General features: G+C 42.1%; 1 protein-coding gene across 4 annotated transcripts in view; it reads left to right on the top strand.

The window, feature by feature from the left end:
• LOC110508241 (activated CDC42 kinase 1) overlaps positions 1–7240 on the top strand; it is a 116485-nt gene extending 109245 nt beyond the window's left edge. For all 4 annotated transcript variants that reach the window (XM_036966285.1, XM_036966286.1, XM_036966282.1 and 1 more), the window contains 2 exons: positions 1252–1379; positions 5720–7240. In XM_036966285.1, coding sequence (XP_036822180.1) covers positions 1252–1379; positions 5720–5726 — 135 coding nt within the window. In that variant the 3' untranslated portion in view covers positions 5727–7240. The remainder of the gene's footprint in view (positions 1–1251; positions 1380–5719) is intronic.
• The last annotated feature ends 10933 nt before the right edge of the window (positions 7241–18173 follow it).

Raw genomic sequence — 18173 nt, 5'->3', positions numbered from 1 at the left:
TACACTCAATTAGTATTTGGTAGCATTGCCTTTAAATTGTTTAACTTAGGTCAAATGTTTTGGGTAGCCTTCCACAAGCTTCCCGGTTCACGGTTGGGATGGTGTTCTTCAGCTTGCAAGCATCCCCCTTTTTCCTCCAAACATAACGATGGTCATTATGGCCAAACAGTTCTATTTTTGTTTCATCAGACTAGAGGACATTTCTCCAAAAAGTATGATCTTTGTCCCCATGTGCAGTTGCAAACTGTAGTCTGGCTTTTTTATGGCAGTTTTGGAGCAGTGGCTTCTTCCTTGCTGAGCGGCCTTTCAGGTTATGTTGATATAGGACTCGTTTTACTGTGGATATAGATACTTTTGTACCTGTTTCCTCCAGCATCTTCACAATGTCGTTTGCTGTTGTTCTGGGATTGATTTGCATTTGTCACACCAAAGTACATTCATCTCTAGGAGAAAGAATGCGTCTCCTTCCTGAGCGGTATGGCAGCTGTGCTGTCCCATGGTGTTTATACTTGCGTACTATTGTTTGTACAGATAAACGTGGTACCTTCAGGTGTTTGAAAATTGCTCCCAAGGATGAACCAGGTTTATGGAGGTCTACAATTTTTTTTTCTGAGGTCTTGGCTGATTTCTTTAGATTTTCCCATGATGTCAAGCAAAGAGGCACTGAGTTTGAAGGCAGGCCTTGAAATACATTCACAGGTACACCTCCAATTAACTCAAATGATGTCAATTAGCCTATCAGAAGCTTCTAAAGCCATGACATAATTTTCTGAAATTTTCCAAGCTGTTTAAAGGCACAGTCAACTTAGTGTATGTAAACTTCTGACCCACTGGAATTGTGATACAGTGAAATAATCTGTCTGTAAACAATTGTTGGAAAAATTACTTGTGTCATGCACAAAGTAGATGTCTTAATCACAAAAATACATTTGTGGAGTGGTTGGAGTGGTTGAAAAACTAGTTTTAATGACTCCTACGTGTATGTTAACTTCTGACTTCAACTGTATAAACTCCCAGTGATCTATAATCATTGGCAGCATAAGGTGTGCGACTTTCTTTATTTTTCCTTCGGAAGTTGTGGAAATAAAACCTTTCTAGCTTACAAACAGGGATAAGTCCTTTTTACAGAAGTCAACCCATCAAAACATTTGCTGATTTTGAAATATCTGATGACGGATACATGAATAATACAATGTTTTCAGAGATGATGAGTAGTAAGGGTGAGTTGTAACCGATCCTGTTGTTGTCTAGGTTGAGCAGCTGTTCTGTCTTGGCCTGAAGACCAGGCTGGAGTGTCTCAAGATGCTGGAGATGTACAACTGGAACCTGGAAGTGGCCAGCACTCAGCTCCTGGACTCCTACAGCTCTGTCACGCAAAGGTAACATAGAATTCTGGAGAACTTAAAGGGATAGTTTGAGATTTTGGCAACAAAGCCCTTTATATACGTGTTAGCTGGGGCAGCAGCGTAGCCTAGTGGTTAGGGTGTTGGACTAGTAACCGCAAGGTTGCAAGATCAAATCCCCGAGCTGACAAGGTACAAATCTGTCATTCTGCCCCTGAACAAGGCAGTTAACCCACTGTTCTTAGGCTGTCATTGAAAATAAGAATTTGTTCTTAATTGACTTGCCTACTTAAATACAGGTTAAATTAAAAAAAATAGCTGATCCCAAAGACTTCCACCGTTTGGGCTAATACTAGATAGCATTTGTTTTGCCAAACTACCTGTAACTTCCTTCATACTGGATGCAACGACATAAAAATGGGTCCATGACTTAAATAAAAAAAATACAAAATAGATGCACTCCCTTCAGGAAGTATTCACACCCTTTTACTTTTTCCACATTTTGTTGTGTTACAGCCTGAATTTAGATTTTATGTCAATGATCTACTCACAATACCCCGTCATTTAAAAGTGGAATTTTGTTTATAGAATGTTTTTTAAATTAGAAAAATCATTCATCCGAAAGATCCGAAGAAGTATTCACCATTTATGCCTAAATACGTTCAGGAGTAAAAATATAACACATAGTAAGTTCTGTGTTCAATAAAAGTGCTTACATGGTTTTTGAATGATTACCCCATCTCTTTACCCCACACATAAAATTATCTGTAATCAAGTAGTGAATTTCAAGGACAGATTCAACCACAAAGACCAGAGAGGTTTTTAAATGCCTTGAAAAGAAGGGCACTGATTGGTAGATGCTGAATGTCCCTTTGAGCATGGTATTATTTAGGCTTGAGATGGTGCATCAATAAGGCCAATCATTAAAAAGATACAGGCGTCCTTCCTAACTCAGTTGCCAGAGAGGAAGGAAACTGCTCAGGGATTTCACCAATGGAGCCCAATGGTGATTTTAAAACGGTTACAGAGTTTAATGGTTGTGTTATGAGAGAACTTGAGGATGGATCAACAACATTGTAGTCATTCCACAATACTAACCTAAATGACAGAGTCCCAGGTTCGATCCCGGGCTGTATCACAACCAGCTGTGATCGGGAGTCCCATAGGGTGGCGCACAATTGGCACAGCATCGTCCAGGTTAGGGGAGGGTTTGGCCGGGGTAGACCGTCGTAAAATAATATTTTTTCTTAACTGACTTGCCTAGTTAAATAAAGATTGTTTTAAGAAGGAAGCCTATACAGAATAATATTTTTCAAAAATAAATAAATGAACTTTTTGTCCTGAATACAAAGCGTTATGTTTGGGGCAAATCCAACACATTACTGAATACCACTCTTCAAGCATGGTGGTGGCTGCATCATGTAATGGGTATTTTTTTATACTGAGCAAGTCAGTTAAGAACAAATTCTTAGGAACAGTGGGTTAACTGCCTGTTCAGGGGCAGAATTACATATTTGTACCTTGGGGATATGAACTTGCAACCTTTCGGTTACTAGTCCAACGGTCTGACCACTAGGCTACCTTGCCGCCCCAAGTATTAGGCAAGGATTAGGGAGGTTTTTTTGTGGGATAAAAAGAAAAGTTAAACAGCAAAATCCTAGAAGAAAATCTGGTTCAGTCTGCTTTCCAGCAGGCACTGGGAGATAAATTCACCTTTCAGCAGGACAATAACCTAAAACACAAGGACAAATCTACCAAGACGACATTGAATGTTCCTGAGTGGCCTAGTTACAGTTTTGATTTAAATCTGCTTGAAAATATATGGCGTGGAAATGGTTCTTCAGCAATGTTCAAGAATAAACTTGACAGATTTAAGAATTTTATATAATATTGTATAATCCAGGGGGACAAATCTCTTAGAGACTTACCCAGAAAGACTCACAGCTGTAATCGCCACCAAGGGTGATTCTACAAAGTATTGACTCAGGCGTGTAATAGTTCTGTATTTCATTATCAATACATTTATTTAAAAAAAAGCATGTTTTCACTTTGTCGCTATTGTGGTATTGTGTGGAGATGGGTGAGAAAATGTTTTGATTGAATCTATTTTCAATTCCGGATGTAATTTCCAACAACTATGCAAACCTGTATATGGGACAATTTGAAGAAGCATTCCTTTTTAAAACAGACACACATCCCTTACTTTCTAAAATACTTATATGGAAGAGATACAGATGATGTCTTTGTGCTCGGGGAAGGAAGTCAGCAGGAACTAAATGAATTCCAAACTCTACTAAACGAGTGCTCTGAATACCTCCAATTCACCATGCAGACTGATGAGAGAAAAATACACTACCTGGACTGATGGATCATCGAAGAGAATGATGCATTACACACAGACTTATACACAAAGCCCACAGATCGCAATACCCTGCTATGTGCGGATAGTATGCATCCCCTTCCCCTTCAACAATGGTCTACCATATAGCCAGTTATGTATTGTTAAATTAATCTGTGGCCACCAGTCAGATTTTGACAGCAATGCTAAATAAAATGACAGATAAATTCAAAATGAGAGGCTACAAGGACAAAACTTGATAATCTTGATGCTGCAATGATGAAAATATAAAAAAAAAAACAAGAGAGGAATTACTAAAAACTAAAACCAAAGAAGAAAAACAACGCAACTGTCTTTTGCACTAAGAACACCAAGGGTTCAGAGAAAATGACAGAAATCCTGAAAAATCACTGGCATATTCTGCAATCAGACAAAAAAAAAAATGCACGCCTCTTCAAGGAACCCCCACTGGTGGTCTATAAGCGTGGTCGCGATATTGGAAATAGTTAGGTGAGATCTGACATGCCCCCTGAGCCCACTCAGATACCTATCCCAAATGGGAACTACAAATGTGGCTCATGCACACAGTGTAATTGCACCAACAAAAAAAAGTATTTCTTCAGACGCCCACATACAGGTCGAAAGATCCCTGTGAGGGGTATGATCTCATGCAAAACCAAGGGAGTAATCCATCTCATCACCTGTTCACGTGGAAAAGCCCACAGGACAAACGAAAAGACAATTAAAACAACGCATAGCTGAACACCGCAGCTCAATCAGGTGTGAGAACATTGACTATCCGGAGGCAGCTCACTTTGTTGAAGCTAACCATCCCATCTCCTCCCTCAAATACACAGGCGTTGAGCATGTTGCTCTACCAAGGAGAGGAGGTAACATCGAGATCCTACTACTACAAAGAGAGGCTTACTGGAGATCATCTCTAAAAGCATTGACCCCTAGTGGTCTGAATATTGACTTTGATCCCAGGCCCTTACGAACACATTTTCATTATTTATTTATTAAAATTATTTTTACATCTTATTAGCGTACACCTAATATGTTCCCTCTGTTGATGATGATCATTATATATTAAGGTTGAACCAATATTACATGTAACAAAAATGAAACACGAAATTATGTGAAATTGAATGAAACAAGCATGTATATTGATGCTAATATGATGTACAATGGTCCATGATGTTTCTATATGATGACAATAGCGTAATATATTTAATATGCCACATACTATTTTTTTTAACAGTTTTCACTAATTAATTTTAATTAACTTAATCATTATGACACACCCCTCACTACTGTAATCGGTTACACTAATTTCACTGTTTGTCTACATAACCTGGTTCACGTATTCATGACATCACCCTGAGGAAGGCACAGTGATGCCGAAACGTTGGTAAATACCCATTAAATGGAGTGTGCTACTTTATTTTTGATAGTTTATAGTTTATTCGCTGTTAGTCAGCACCTCCACACAAACTATTATTCTGGGTATGTTTTTTCTAAATGTTTGTTTTTAATTCCTGATGTAACACAACACAATGTGAAATAAGTCAAGGGGTGTGAATACTTTCTGAAAGCACTGTCGTGCCCACATGCCAAACTATCCCTTTAAAAGGATATCTCAGGAGAAATTAGGGCAAACTAACCCTACTGGTGCTGATGCCGATGTTGGATTTTGCTCCAGACAAACAGCCAAACACATGGGTCATGTTCATTAGGGCACACTGTAACTAAACGTTTTGAATAGGAAAATAAAAAGGAAACAGGTAGTCCCTGTTTCAGTATGATTTCTTCTGTTTGGTGCCTAATGAACAAGTCACTGATTCTACTAATTAAGAATCAATTCTGTGTGTTGCTGCTTGGTCCAGCCCAATAACCTAATATACTCGTGTCTATCCACAATTTAAACTGTATCAAATTACGTTCATCTAGCACCAAGTAAAATAGATGGAATTGTGAATGTACTTGGATTTGTTTTGAAATAATGGAACATCAAAATAAATCTCTCATCCCATTGCAGGCGGTGACCGATGCTAGGAGCAACAGCAGAACTTTTTTAAATCTGTCATCTGTCTTTGAGGGGACGGAGTCTGCTACCATCCCTCTTTTCTGACTTGCCAGACACGCCCCTTAAGAAGATGGGGATTTGAGTGTGGACCTGGGGTACATTTGACTGTGTGATGGGCCATGGCTGCAGTCTTGCCTACTGTACACTGAGACCTGGATAGGTGGTTTCCATGTGGTTGATACCATTCCATTGACTCCATTCCAGACATTATTATGAGCCGTCCTCCCCTCAGCAGCCTCCACTGAGGACCAGGGGGTTAGCCTCCACACTGAGGGCCAGGAGGCTAGCCTCCACACTGAGGCCCAGGGGGCTAGCCTCCACACTGAGGCCCAGGGGGCTAGCCTCCACACTGAGGCCCAGGGGGCTAGGCTCCACACTGAGGACCAGGGGGCTAGCTTCCACACTGAGGACCAGGGGGCTAGCTTCGACACTGAGGACCAGGGGGTTAGCCTCCACACTGAGGACCAGGGGGGCTAGCCTCCACACTGAAGACCAGGAGGCCAGCCTCCACACTGAGGACCAGGAGGCTAGCCTCTACACTGTGGACCTGGAGGCTAGCCTCCACATTGTGGACCTGGAAGCTAGCCTCCACTGAGGACCTGGAAGCTAGCCTCCACTGAGGACCTAGAGGCTAGCCTCCACTGAGGAGCCTCCCGTTCTACCACCGAATATGAGTAGAAGTCGACTTAGAATACAGGTAGTGGAACCATACTCTTAAAGGGACCATGGTGTCTGCTGTTTCCTACCCTATACCCAACACTGAAGGAAAAACATCCTCTTTTTCACTGCTGGTCTCCCCGATTCAGTTATATCACTGCCACAATACACCATTGACCAACTAGGCTGACCTCTTTTGTGTCATTACTGACATATGAATCAGGGGAGCACTCCCCTACTGTATGTGAGCTTTGCTAAGCTCCTCGGATTGGACAGGCTTGTTTTAGCGAGGTCAGCATCTTTCTGCTGCGCCGCCCGCCCTCCCAGGCTCTACTGTGTTTTAGCAGAGGACAAAGTTCACAAAGCCCATAGAGAGAACGAATACAAGAGAGGGGAAGGAGAAAAAAAATGCAGCTGGTCTACTTTTAAGTCGACTCCTTTTTTTATTTTCTATTTTAGAGATTTCTACTTGATTTATATTATTAAGGAGAGGAGTTAACAGATTTTTTTTTTAATGCACACAAACAGTTACATACATGAATAGTTCAGTTCATATATTTGCAGCGAATATGTGCTAGAAGTTGGTATTTTTAGTTTTTAGTGTTCTGTTTTTAATATATTTTGGGTTTTGAACCGGTTGTTTGAAAAGGGGGACATTATGGAAAACATTCAATTCTTCAGATTTTAAAAAAATATATATATTTTGTTAGTTATTAAAAGCCATGTATGTTATGCTTTCCCTGAATCGAGTTCACTTATGTTTGTCAGTGACATCAACTGGACGTTAGTCTCAGACAATAAAGTGTATAACCTAGAGCAAACTGTATAGCGATATGTGATAGTTTTCCATTTATTTTCTATACTGTCTTATCCTGATGCTTTGCCGTGTGTTATGATTCAAATGATGTTTTTTGGCGAACTGAACATTAATATACTGTACACTGAACAAAAATCTAAAACGCAACATGTAAAGTGGTAACGTGAGCTGAAATAAAAGATCACAGAAATGTTCCATACGCACAAAAAAGCTTACTTCTCTACCATAAGCCGCCTCCAACACTTTGGCAGTACGTCCAACCGGCCTCACAACCGCAGACCATGTGAATGGCGTGGTGTGGGCGAGCGGTTTGCTGATGTCAACGTTGTGAACCATGGTGGTGGTGGGGTTATGGTAAGGGCAGGCATGAGTTACAGACAATGAACACAATTGCATTTTATCGATGGTGATTTGAATGCACAGAAATACCGTAACGAGATCCTGAGGCTCGTTGTAAGGCCCATATTTTTTTTTAAGGTATCTGTGACCAACAGATGGATATCTGTATTCTCAGTCATGTGAAGTCCATAGATTAGGGCCTAATGAATTTATTTCAATTGACTGATTTCCTGTAGCGTTTTATACTTTTGTTCACTATATAATCATAATATATGCCATTTAAGTAGACACTTTTATCCAAAGCAACTTACAGTATGTATGGGTGGTCCAGGCAATCGAACCCACTATCCTGCTGCTGCAAATGCCATGCTCTACCAACTGAGCTACATCAGACCACAATAAACCCAATAACTTTTTATAGTTGATTTCAATCTTAAAATGAATCTTACATGAGAAGGCTTAATCTGACTTCAAATGAGTTGAAATTTAAGCACAGACCAACACGGTAAAACTATCAGACAACTAGCGGACCACTCCTACCATGTAGTGGGCTTGCAGGCTGATCTTTATTCAGTCTTTGCACTGTAGCAATTTGGACTTGTGTGACTGTGATTATTTGTTTGTGTCTTTATGTCTAAAACTCAAGAGAGAATGTTATGTCAAGTAGTTGTGATCGGTGTCTTGATAAGAACACCGTGTCTTGATTAGAACACCGTGTCTTGATTAGAACACCGTGTCTTGATTAGAACACCGTGTCTTGATTAGAACACCGTGTCTTGATAAGAACACAGTGTCTTGATTAGAACACCGTGTCTTGATAAGAACACCGTGTCTTGATAAGAACACCGTGTCTTGATTAGAACACAGTGTCTTGATTAGAACACCGTGTCTTGATTATAACACCGTGTCTTGATTAGAACACAGTGTCTTGATTAGAACACTGTGTCTTGATTAGAACACTGTGTCTTGATTAGAACACCGTGTCTTGATTAGACCCCATTGTCTTGATTAGAACACAGTGTCTTGATTAGAACACTGTGTCTTGATTCGAACACAACACAGTGTCTGTCTGTGAACCGTCCCGTAGACACTTTGGCCATGTTCCAAACTCAAACGTTGTCTCCTTGCCTCTTAGTCATTTACCATCACAGATAAGGAAGGTCTGGATAGATGAAACCAAAAAACTTGCAAGGTTTAATGCAGTGGAACTATCAGTCCTACCTTTCCTCCCCTTAAGATTCACCCAGGCCAGTCCTCAAAGGGCAGAGGTAAAGTGTCCATGTTTATGGTTTGGAACACTGCCATAGTTGAGCATTTCCTGTATGCAATAATAAGGCACCTGTAACTTCTTCCAACAGTCAAGGCCATCCAGCCATGACAAAAAAAGAGTGCTTCCACTGCTGTGAACTCCTTGATGCACAGAAAAATGCTTAGTGGCACAGTCTGATGATGTCACGATAAGGCAACCCAGTCCCTATGTCTTACATGATACCAAGCTGCTGTAGTTAGAAGGACTGACGCAACATTACGGCAATATTACCCAAACCAATGTTCTCCTGTTCATGTTGTTTTTAAGTTGATCGCTGTATTACCTCGGTGTTGGTTTGTTGTTCGTTCATCCTGATGTACTTGTCCTAGAGGTCTTCACAGGTACAAAAAAGTTGGACCCGTTTCCGAAATTTAGCTGGGGCTTTCCCACCCGGACCCGACATGCATTAGTTATTTATTATTTCAAAAGAGAGAAAGGTGCCACTCTAGCAGGTCGAGGAGGGGCCGCAATGTGAACGACATGGAGAGAGAGGAAAGAGAACCTAGTCAGTTGCACAACCGCATTCAACTGACATGTCTTCCACATTTTAACCCAACCCCTCTGAATCAGAGAGGTGCGGGGGGCTGCTTTACCGACATACATGTCATCGGCACCTGGGGAGTGGGTGTTGTTGGGGGGGTTAACTGTCTTGCCCAAGGGCAGAACGGCATATTTGTTTACCTTGACAGCTCAGGGATTCAATCCAGCAAACCTGTTGTTTACTGGCCCAATGCCTTTAACTGCTAGGTGACACGGGGAGCAGGGAGGGAGAGAAGAGAGACAGCAACCAACCAAGCCAACTCACACGATAGTAGACTAATAGCTGCCATAGCTAGGTTATTTATCATCAAATATGATTATGTAGTACCTGTCTTGGACTGCATCAAGCATGGAAGAGTACCCTGATGTAGAAGAGTACCCTGATGTAGCAGCCTACCCTTATGTAGCAGCCTACCCTGATGTAGCAGCCTACCTGATGTAGCAGCCTACCCTGATGTAGCAGCCTACCCTGATGTAGCAGCCTACCCTGATGTAGCAGCCTACCCTGTTGTAGCAGCCTACCCTGATGTAGCAGCCTACCCTGTTGTAGCAGCCTACCTGATGTAGCAGCCTACCTGATGTAGCAGCCTACCTGATGTAGCAGCCTACGCTGAGGTAGCAGCCTACCTGATGTAGCAGCCTACCCTGATGTAGCAGCATACCCTGATGTAGCAGCCTACCTGATGTAGCAGCCTACCCTGATGTAGCAGCCTACCATGATGTAGCAGCCTACCCTGATGTAGCAGCCTACCCTGTTGTAGCAGCCTACCCTGATGTAGCATCCTACCCTGATATAGCAGCCTACCCTGTTGTAGCAGCCTACCCTGTTGTAGCAGCCTACCTGATGTAGCAGCCTACCTGATGTAGCAGCCTACGCTGATGTAGCAGCCTACGCTGTTGTAGCAGCCTACCTGATGTAGCAGCCTACCTGATGTAGCAGCCTACCTGATGTAGCAGCCTACGCTGATGTAGCAGCCTACCCTGATGTAGCAGCCTACCTGATGTAGCAGCCTACCTGATGTAGCAGCCTACGCTGATGTAGCAGCCTACCCTGTTGTAGCAGCCTACCTGATGTAGCAGCCTACCTGATGTAGCAGCCTACGCTGATATAGCAGCCTACCCTGTTGTAGCAGCCTACCCTGTTGTAGCAGCCTACCTGATGTAGCAGCCTACCTGATGTAGCAGCCTACCTGATGTAGCAGCCTACCCTGATGTAGCAGCCTACCATGATGTAGCAGCCTACCCTGATGTAGCAGCCTACCCTGTTGTAGCAGCCTACCCTGTTGTAGCAGCCTACCTGATGTAGCAGCCTACCCTGATGTAGCAGCCTACCCTGTTGTAGCAGCCTACCCTGTTGTAGCAGCCTACCTGATGTAGCAGCCTACCTGATGTAGCAGCCTACCTGATGTAGCAGCCTACCCTGATGTAGCAGCCTACCATGATGTAGCAGCCTACCCTGTTGTAGCAGCCTACCCTGTTGTAGCAGCCTACCCTGTTGTAGCAGCCTACCTGATGTAGCAGCCTACCCTGATGTAGCAGCCTACCCTGATGTAGCAGCCTACCCTGATGTAGCAGCCTACCTGATGTAGCAGCCTACGCTGATGTAGCAGCCTACCCTGATGTAGCAGCATACCCTGATGTAGCAGCCTACCCTGATGTAGCAGCCTACCTGATGTAGCAGTTGCATTCGGATCTGTGCATTCCCTTCCGGGCAAATCAGTTAAAATTACACGTACCAGAGACCCGTTGACAATCATATCAGATTCGAACCCGATCCGTGATATTATTTAGAATTCTGGTTGTGGACCCACTCGGGTGCCAGATGGGGTGTTGGGTATTCAGGTACATGTGGATCCATTATGACCTCTAACCTGTACCAATGTACTTTCCCCAAAAGTGTATTATTTCCCCATGGTTGTATGGTTGATTCCCCCCCCCCCCCCTTTCCCTGGGTGTTTGGAATTGTGCAAGAGTACAAATGCAAATGCTGCCAATCTCAAATGTATAAAATGTATTTTTATTTTACCTTGCTCTCGTTACGTCTGATTATTGAGACATCTTGATGAGCGTCGATTGGGTGACTCCTGAGTGGCGCAGCGGTTTAAAGCACTGCATCTCGAATCCAGGCTGTATCACAACTGGCCGTGATTGGGAGTCCCATAGGGTGACGCACAATTGGCCCAGCATCGTCCGGGTTTGGCCGGAGTAGGCCGTCATTGTAAATAAGAATTTGTTCTTAACTGACTTACCTAGTTAAATAAAGGTTCAATTAAATATTTAACGTGCAGCGAGGAAAGTGCCAGTTTTTACATAACACTTAGAAGAATGGGCAGCTAATTGCCAATTACTCAGTTAGAGTTATTTAGCGATAAAGAGACCGGCAACTCTGAACACTGCCCTGAATGCTCATCAATTAGTTGAAAGAGAAGAAAAAAACTATATCTCCATATTTTGCATTTACTGTAGCCTCAAATGAAAAGGGCTTAGATACTTTTTGGATAGCTAGCTATGGGGCATTTTACTTAAGGGTTAGCACAAGGGTTAAGGGTTAACACAAGGGATAAGGGTTAGCACAAGGGTTAAGGGTTAGCACAAGGGATAAGGGTTAGCACAAGGGTTAAGGGTTAGCACAAGGGTTAAGGGTTAACACAAGGGTTAAGGGTTAACACAAGGGATAAGGGTTAGCACAAGGGTTAAGGGTTAGCACAAGGGTTAAGGGTTAACACAAGGGTTAAGGGTTAGCACAAGGGTTAAGGGTTAGCACAAGGGTTAAGGGTTAGCACAAGGGTTAAGGGTTAACACAAGGATTAAGTGTTAACACAAGGGTTAAGGGTTAACACAAGGGTTAACACAAGGGTTAAGGGTTAGCAGAATGGTTAACACAAGGGTTAAGGGTTAAGGGTTAACACAAGGGTTAACACAAGGGTTAAGGGTTAACACAAGGGTTAAGGGTTAACACAATGGTTAAGGGTTAACACAAGGGTTAAGGGTTAACACAAGGGTTAAGGGTTAACACAAGGGTTAAGGGTTAACACAAGGGTTAAGTCCCCTATTACATGTGCTTATTTTGTTTGCTCGTGAAGGAAAGACAAACCTCTGACAAATGGCCAAATCACTGTTCACGGCTTCATTTCAGTAAATGTGCATGAAATGTGTGTAGATTATTTTCCAGGTTTCTGTGTATGCCTTGTGTGTATCCACCCTTTCATGGCCTTGGTGTGTGAGGGATTAATCTGAATCCATTATGTGGGTTTCTTGTGAGGATTGACTCAACCTTTTGACAAATGGCCTTGCTTGCTCTCTACAAGGACGCATACCTTGTATCCAGTATATATTGAGTATATGTGACCGACCGGCTCGATTCGGTCTTATGCTAGAACATAGTATATCACACACTACAGTTGAGGAACAATGGGAAAGTAACTCTGTTTTGAAAGTTGATTAAACTTGTAACCCCACTTTTGAGAAAAATGGTCCTTGAATGTTTTGGTTCACCTACCGGAGAACTCTTCTTTGTCTTTGGGGCTCCCAAGTGGCGCAGCAGTCTAATGCATTGCATCTCAGTTATAGAGGCGTCACTACACCGTCTTAAGCCTTAGCCCCACCCATCTGTTTAAGGATTCACATGCATGAAATCAGCAGCATGACATCAGCAGCCTGGTGGTCCAAAATAGCGTAACTGGTGTATTCTAACACCAATAAACTCATCAGTTTAAAAAATGAATTTAGTGTATTTCAATCTACCAAACCAGGCAACTATAAAAGCAACTTTCTAAACAATGTTTTGGTTCGTTTCTAGCTTGTTAGCTACAGTACGTTAGCTACAGTACAGTACAGTAACGTTACGTTAGCTACAGTACAGTATTGTTACGTTAGCTTCAGTACAGTAACGTTACGTTAGCTACAGTACAGTAACGTTACGTTAGCTACAGTACAGTGACGTTACGTTAGCTACAGTACGTTAGCTACAGTACAGTACAGTAACGTTACGTTAGCTACAGTACAGTAACGTTACGTTAGCTACAGTACAGTAACGTTACGTTAGCTACAGTACAGTAACGTTACGTTAGCTACAGTACAGTAACATTACGTTAGCTACAGTACAATAACGTTACGTTAGCTACAGTACGTTAGCTACAGTACAGTACAGTAACGTTACGTTAGCTGGCTAGCCAGTTCAAATAATGACCACATCATATAGCTGACAATGTCTTAACCATTTTAGCTAATTTGTATTCATTATTACAGGACAATAAACTCACAACAAGATCATTTATTTACAAGTTAATGACCAGTTAATTACAGAAAATAACTTACGGTGGTGAATGTGAGGAAATAAAAGCAGGGCATTCTACCGGAGAATTTTAGAACTTGGACACCGTCTTGTTGGCCTAACGTTATATCCTAATTTGACTTTAGTGCAGGTCATGTTGTTCTTCACATTACAGTCTCTGGTAAACACACTATATCAGATAAATCAAGGTTTATTTGTCACATTGCACAGGATACAGAAGGTGTAAACGTTACAGTGAAATGGTTACTGGCACAGTGGAGTCTTTTGTTTAGACATGTAGCTAGCTAAACAAAAACCGTAATCCCAACTCATAAACGTTACTACCCTGCATGAATCTGCAGGTAGCAAACCAACTCGATTCAATGTTAGCTAGTTAACATAACTAGCAATGCAAATGGCTCTGAGATATGAATAATATTACTATACTACACAGATCATACACATAACGGTAGCTAGCAATCCAGCCAGCCAACGGTGGCTAGCTAGCTAACAGTGCTCTTTAACTTGTAATTGAAAGAAACTTATCATATCTGAAAATGTAGCTAGCTAGACTCTCATCTGTATACATGGATGAACGCTTCTCCCTCTCTGTCACGGATGCCATGGTTACCCTTAGATGTAATCCGGAGACGGGTGTTTTATACAACAGCCAGTGTGTTCTCTTTACGACTTCCTCCGTGCAATCAAACACCAGAATGTTCTCTATCTCCTTAGCTATCATACTTTGCGTCCCCCGGGCATTCCACGGATTTCAAAACTCTTGTCTTTCAGAAAGTGGAGAGCAACACTTGTGCAGTTATTCGTGATAACGACTCGTAATTTTACAATTGTATTTGTATTTACAGATGGCATACAAGTTTGTTATTAAGGCACATAAAAATTCACATGTTCCAGAAGGCATTTCTGACAAAAAACGCATTTTGTTCAACAACAAAAAATAATGTTACGTTTAAATGACTCTCCCGTGAAGTAGTGACCTGCGACATACACCTAGTTTCCTGAAACGAGGCACATATGGATCCTAGTTTGTCATTATGAATTAGCCTTGTTATAAAACGATGTCACTTCTCACTGGTCATTTCAACGTCCATTCCAGATTGGTTCAAGGTCATTTCAGTGGAATGACCTGGAAACAACATTGATTCAACCAGTGTGTGCTCAGTGGGTTGTGTTTCAGAGTACATTAAGTGTTTGTCCTTTATACAACTTGTATGAAAATATCCCATTTGTGTTTTATGATTGTGGAATTCCTAATGATGTTTTTAAAACAGCTCGCAGTCGAGGAAGATTAAACTTCATTACACAATAAATATGTTGAAGCTCTGCAGCTATGGAGTCACTTGTTATAAATAGTTACAAAGCGGTTGGCATTTCCAAGGTAGAGGCCCTGGACATATTATTTCCCTTACTCATGTACTGTCTACACCCACACACACACACTCCATTTGGGCGGCTGAACTTTTGCTTACTAATGAGAAGAGTGGGTCCTCCAATCGTCTTTGAGATGTGTGTGCACAGTATTGTTACCGTTCCTGATCATTATGGTATATAAGAAGCGTTGGGTTCAGAACATTCCCCCAGAGAAATTATTTAGGTTTACGCAAATAAAAAAGTGAGGAAGGTAAAGTAGAGGGAGACAAAGAAAGAGTAGAGATAACTGAGAATCTTCTGCCGTCTGGGGAAGTGTGTGTGTAGAGGGGAACTAGGCATATCTGATGCTAATGCCCTGCTTGACTCAGTTTAAACTGGGCTAAAGCCTTAAATGGTAACAAAATAAATCTCTCAAATTGTATTATCTTCTTTCCTCTCTGTGGTAGTATTGTACTGGGGGCTGGTCTAATGGTAGTACTGTACTAGGGGGCTGGTCTAGTGGTAGTAGTGTACTGGGGGCTGGTCTAGTGGTAGTACTGTACTGGGGGCTAGTCTAGTGGTAGTACTGTACTGGGAGCTGGTCTAGTGGTAGTACTGTACTGGGGACTGGTCTAATGGTAGTACTGTACTGGGGGCTGGTCTAGTGGTAGTAGTGTACTTGGGGCTGGTCTAGTGGTAGTAGTGTACTGGGGACTGGTCTAGTGGTAGTACTGTACTTGGGGCAAGTCCGGTGGTAGTACTGTACTTGGGGCTGGTCTAGTGGTAGTACTGTATTGGGGGCTGGTCTAGTGGTAGTACTGTACTGGGGGCAAGTCTAGTGGTAGTAGTGTACTGGGGGCTGGTCTAGTGGTAGTAGTGTACTGGGGACTGGTCTAGTGGTAGTACTGTACTGGGGGCTAGTCTAGTGGTAGTACTGTACTGGGAGCTGGTCTAGTGGTAGTACTGTACTGGGGGCTGGTCTATTGGTAGTACTGTACTGGGGGCTGGTCTAGTGGTAGTTCTGTACTGGAGGCTGGTCTAATGGTAGTACTGTACTGGGGGCTGGTCTAGTGGTAGTACTGTACTGGGGGCTGGTCTAGTGGTAGTACTGTACTGGGGGCTGGTCTAGTATGTCTTGCCCCCCTGTTTATCTGCTCTCTCTCTCTCCCTCACTAGCTATCAATTCAATTTAAATGCTTTATTGGCATGTGGAAAATATGTTAACATTGCCAAAGCAAGTGAAATAGATAATAAACAAAAGTGAAATAAACAATAAATTAACAGTAAACATTGCAAATGTCATTATGTGCAAATAGTTAAAGTACAAAAGGGAAAATAAATAAACATAAATGTGGGTTATATTTACAATGGTGTTTGTTCTTCGCTGGTTGCCCTTTTCTTGTGGCAACAGGTCACAAATCTTGCTGCTGTGGTATTTCACCTAATAGATGTGTGAGTTTATCAAAATTGGGTTTGTTTTTGAATTCTTTGTGGGTCTGTGTAATCTGAGGGAAATATGTGTCTCTATGGTCATACATTTGGCAGGAAGTTAGGACATTTGTAGGAAGTTAGGAAGTGCAGCTCAGTTCCCACCTCATTTTGTGGGCAGTGTGCACATAGCCTGTATTCTCTTGATAGCCAGATCTGCCTACCGCTGCCTTTCTCAATTGCAAGGCTATGCTCACTGAGTCTGTACATAGTCAAAGCTTTCCTTAAGTTTGGGTCAGTCACAGTGGGCAGGTATTCTGCCACTGTATACTCTCTGTTTAGGGACAAATTGCCCTCTAGTTTGCTGTTGTTTTGTTAATTCCAATGTGTCAAAAAAGTATCTTTTTGTTTTCTCATGATTTGGTTGGGTCTAATTGTATTGCTGTTCTGGGGCTCTGTGGGGTCTGTTTGTGTTTGTGAACAGAGCCCCAGGACCAGCTTGCTTAGGGGACTATTTTCCATGTGCATTTCTCTGTAGGTGATGGTTTTGTTATGCAAGGTTTGGGAATCACTTCCTTTTAGGTGGTTGTAGAATTTAGAGGCTCTTTTCTGGATTTTGATAATTAGCGGGTATCGGACTAATTCTGCTCTGCATGCATTATTTTGTATTTTACGTTGTAAACTGAGGATATTTTTTGCAGAATTCTGCATGCAGTCTCAATTTGGTCTTTGTCCCATTTTGTGAATTCTTGTTCGGTGACCTAACAACCATAAAGGACAATGCGTTCTATAACTGATTGAAGTATTTTTTGCCAGATTCTAATTGGTATGTCGAATTTCATATTCCTTTTGACGATATAGAAGGCCCTTCTTGCCTTGTCTCTCAAATCCTTCACAGCTTTGTGGAAGTTGCCTGTGGTGCTTATATTTAGGACGAGGTAGGTATAGTTTTTTTGTGTGCTCTAGGGCAACGGTGTCTAGATGGTATTTGTATTCCCGGTCTTGGGAACTGGACCTTTTTGGAACACAATTATTTTTGTCTTACAGAGATTTACTGTCAGGGCCCAGGTCTGACAGAATCTGTGCAGAAGATCTAGGTGCTGCTGTAGACCCTCCTTGGTTTGGGACAGAAGCACCAGAACATCAGCAAACAGTAGACTTTTGACTTCAGATTAGGGTGAGGCCGGGTTCTGCATACTGTTTGTTCTGGTGCCCCTGCCAATTCGTCAATATATGTGACCCGTTTCAGGAACTAGGTGTATGTCGCGGGTCACTACTTCACAGGAGAGACGCTTAAACGTAAACTTTTTTGTTGTTGTTGTTGTCAAAATGCATTTTTTTTTCCCAGAAATACCTTCTCGAACATGTGAACTTTATATGCCTTAATAACAAACTTGTATGCCATCTGTAAATACTAATACAATTGTTAAATTACGAGCCTAGTTGGTTTAGCCACAGAAAAAGTAAGCAACCTTCCTGCTAGCCATGATTGGCTGAGATAATAAGTGGGCTGGACATGCCGAGAGATGAGTTTGGATTGGTCTGCCATATAGCACACTTCTGTCTATTTGAGCTGCTTAGTATGTCTAGGTAATCCTGTCTAACGAAGCTTTAAAAAAAATGATATAGCTAGCTAACTCACTTTTGTACATCGCCTGGAATATACAATTTA

The sequence above is a fragment of the Oncorhynchus mykiss genome, chromosome 28, assembly GCF_013265735.2.
Source record: "Oncorhynchus mykiss isolate Arlee chromosome 28, USDA_OmykA_1.1, whole genome shotgun sequence".
Lineage (NCBI taxonomy): Eukaryota > Metazoa > Chordata > Actinopteri > Salmoniformes > Salmonidae > Oncorhynchus > Oncorhynchus mykiss.
The sequence above is the reverse complement of the archived record's forward strand: the minus strand, read 5'-3'. Positions and strand labels throughout refer to the sequence as shown.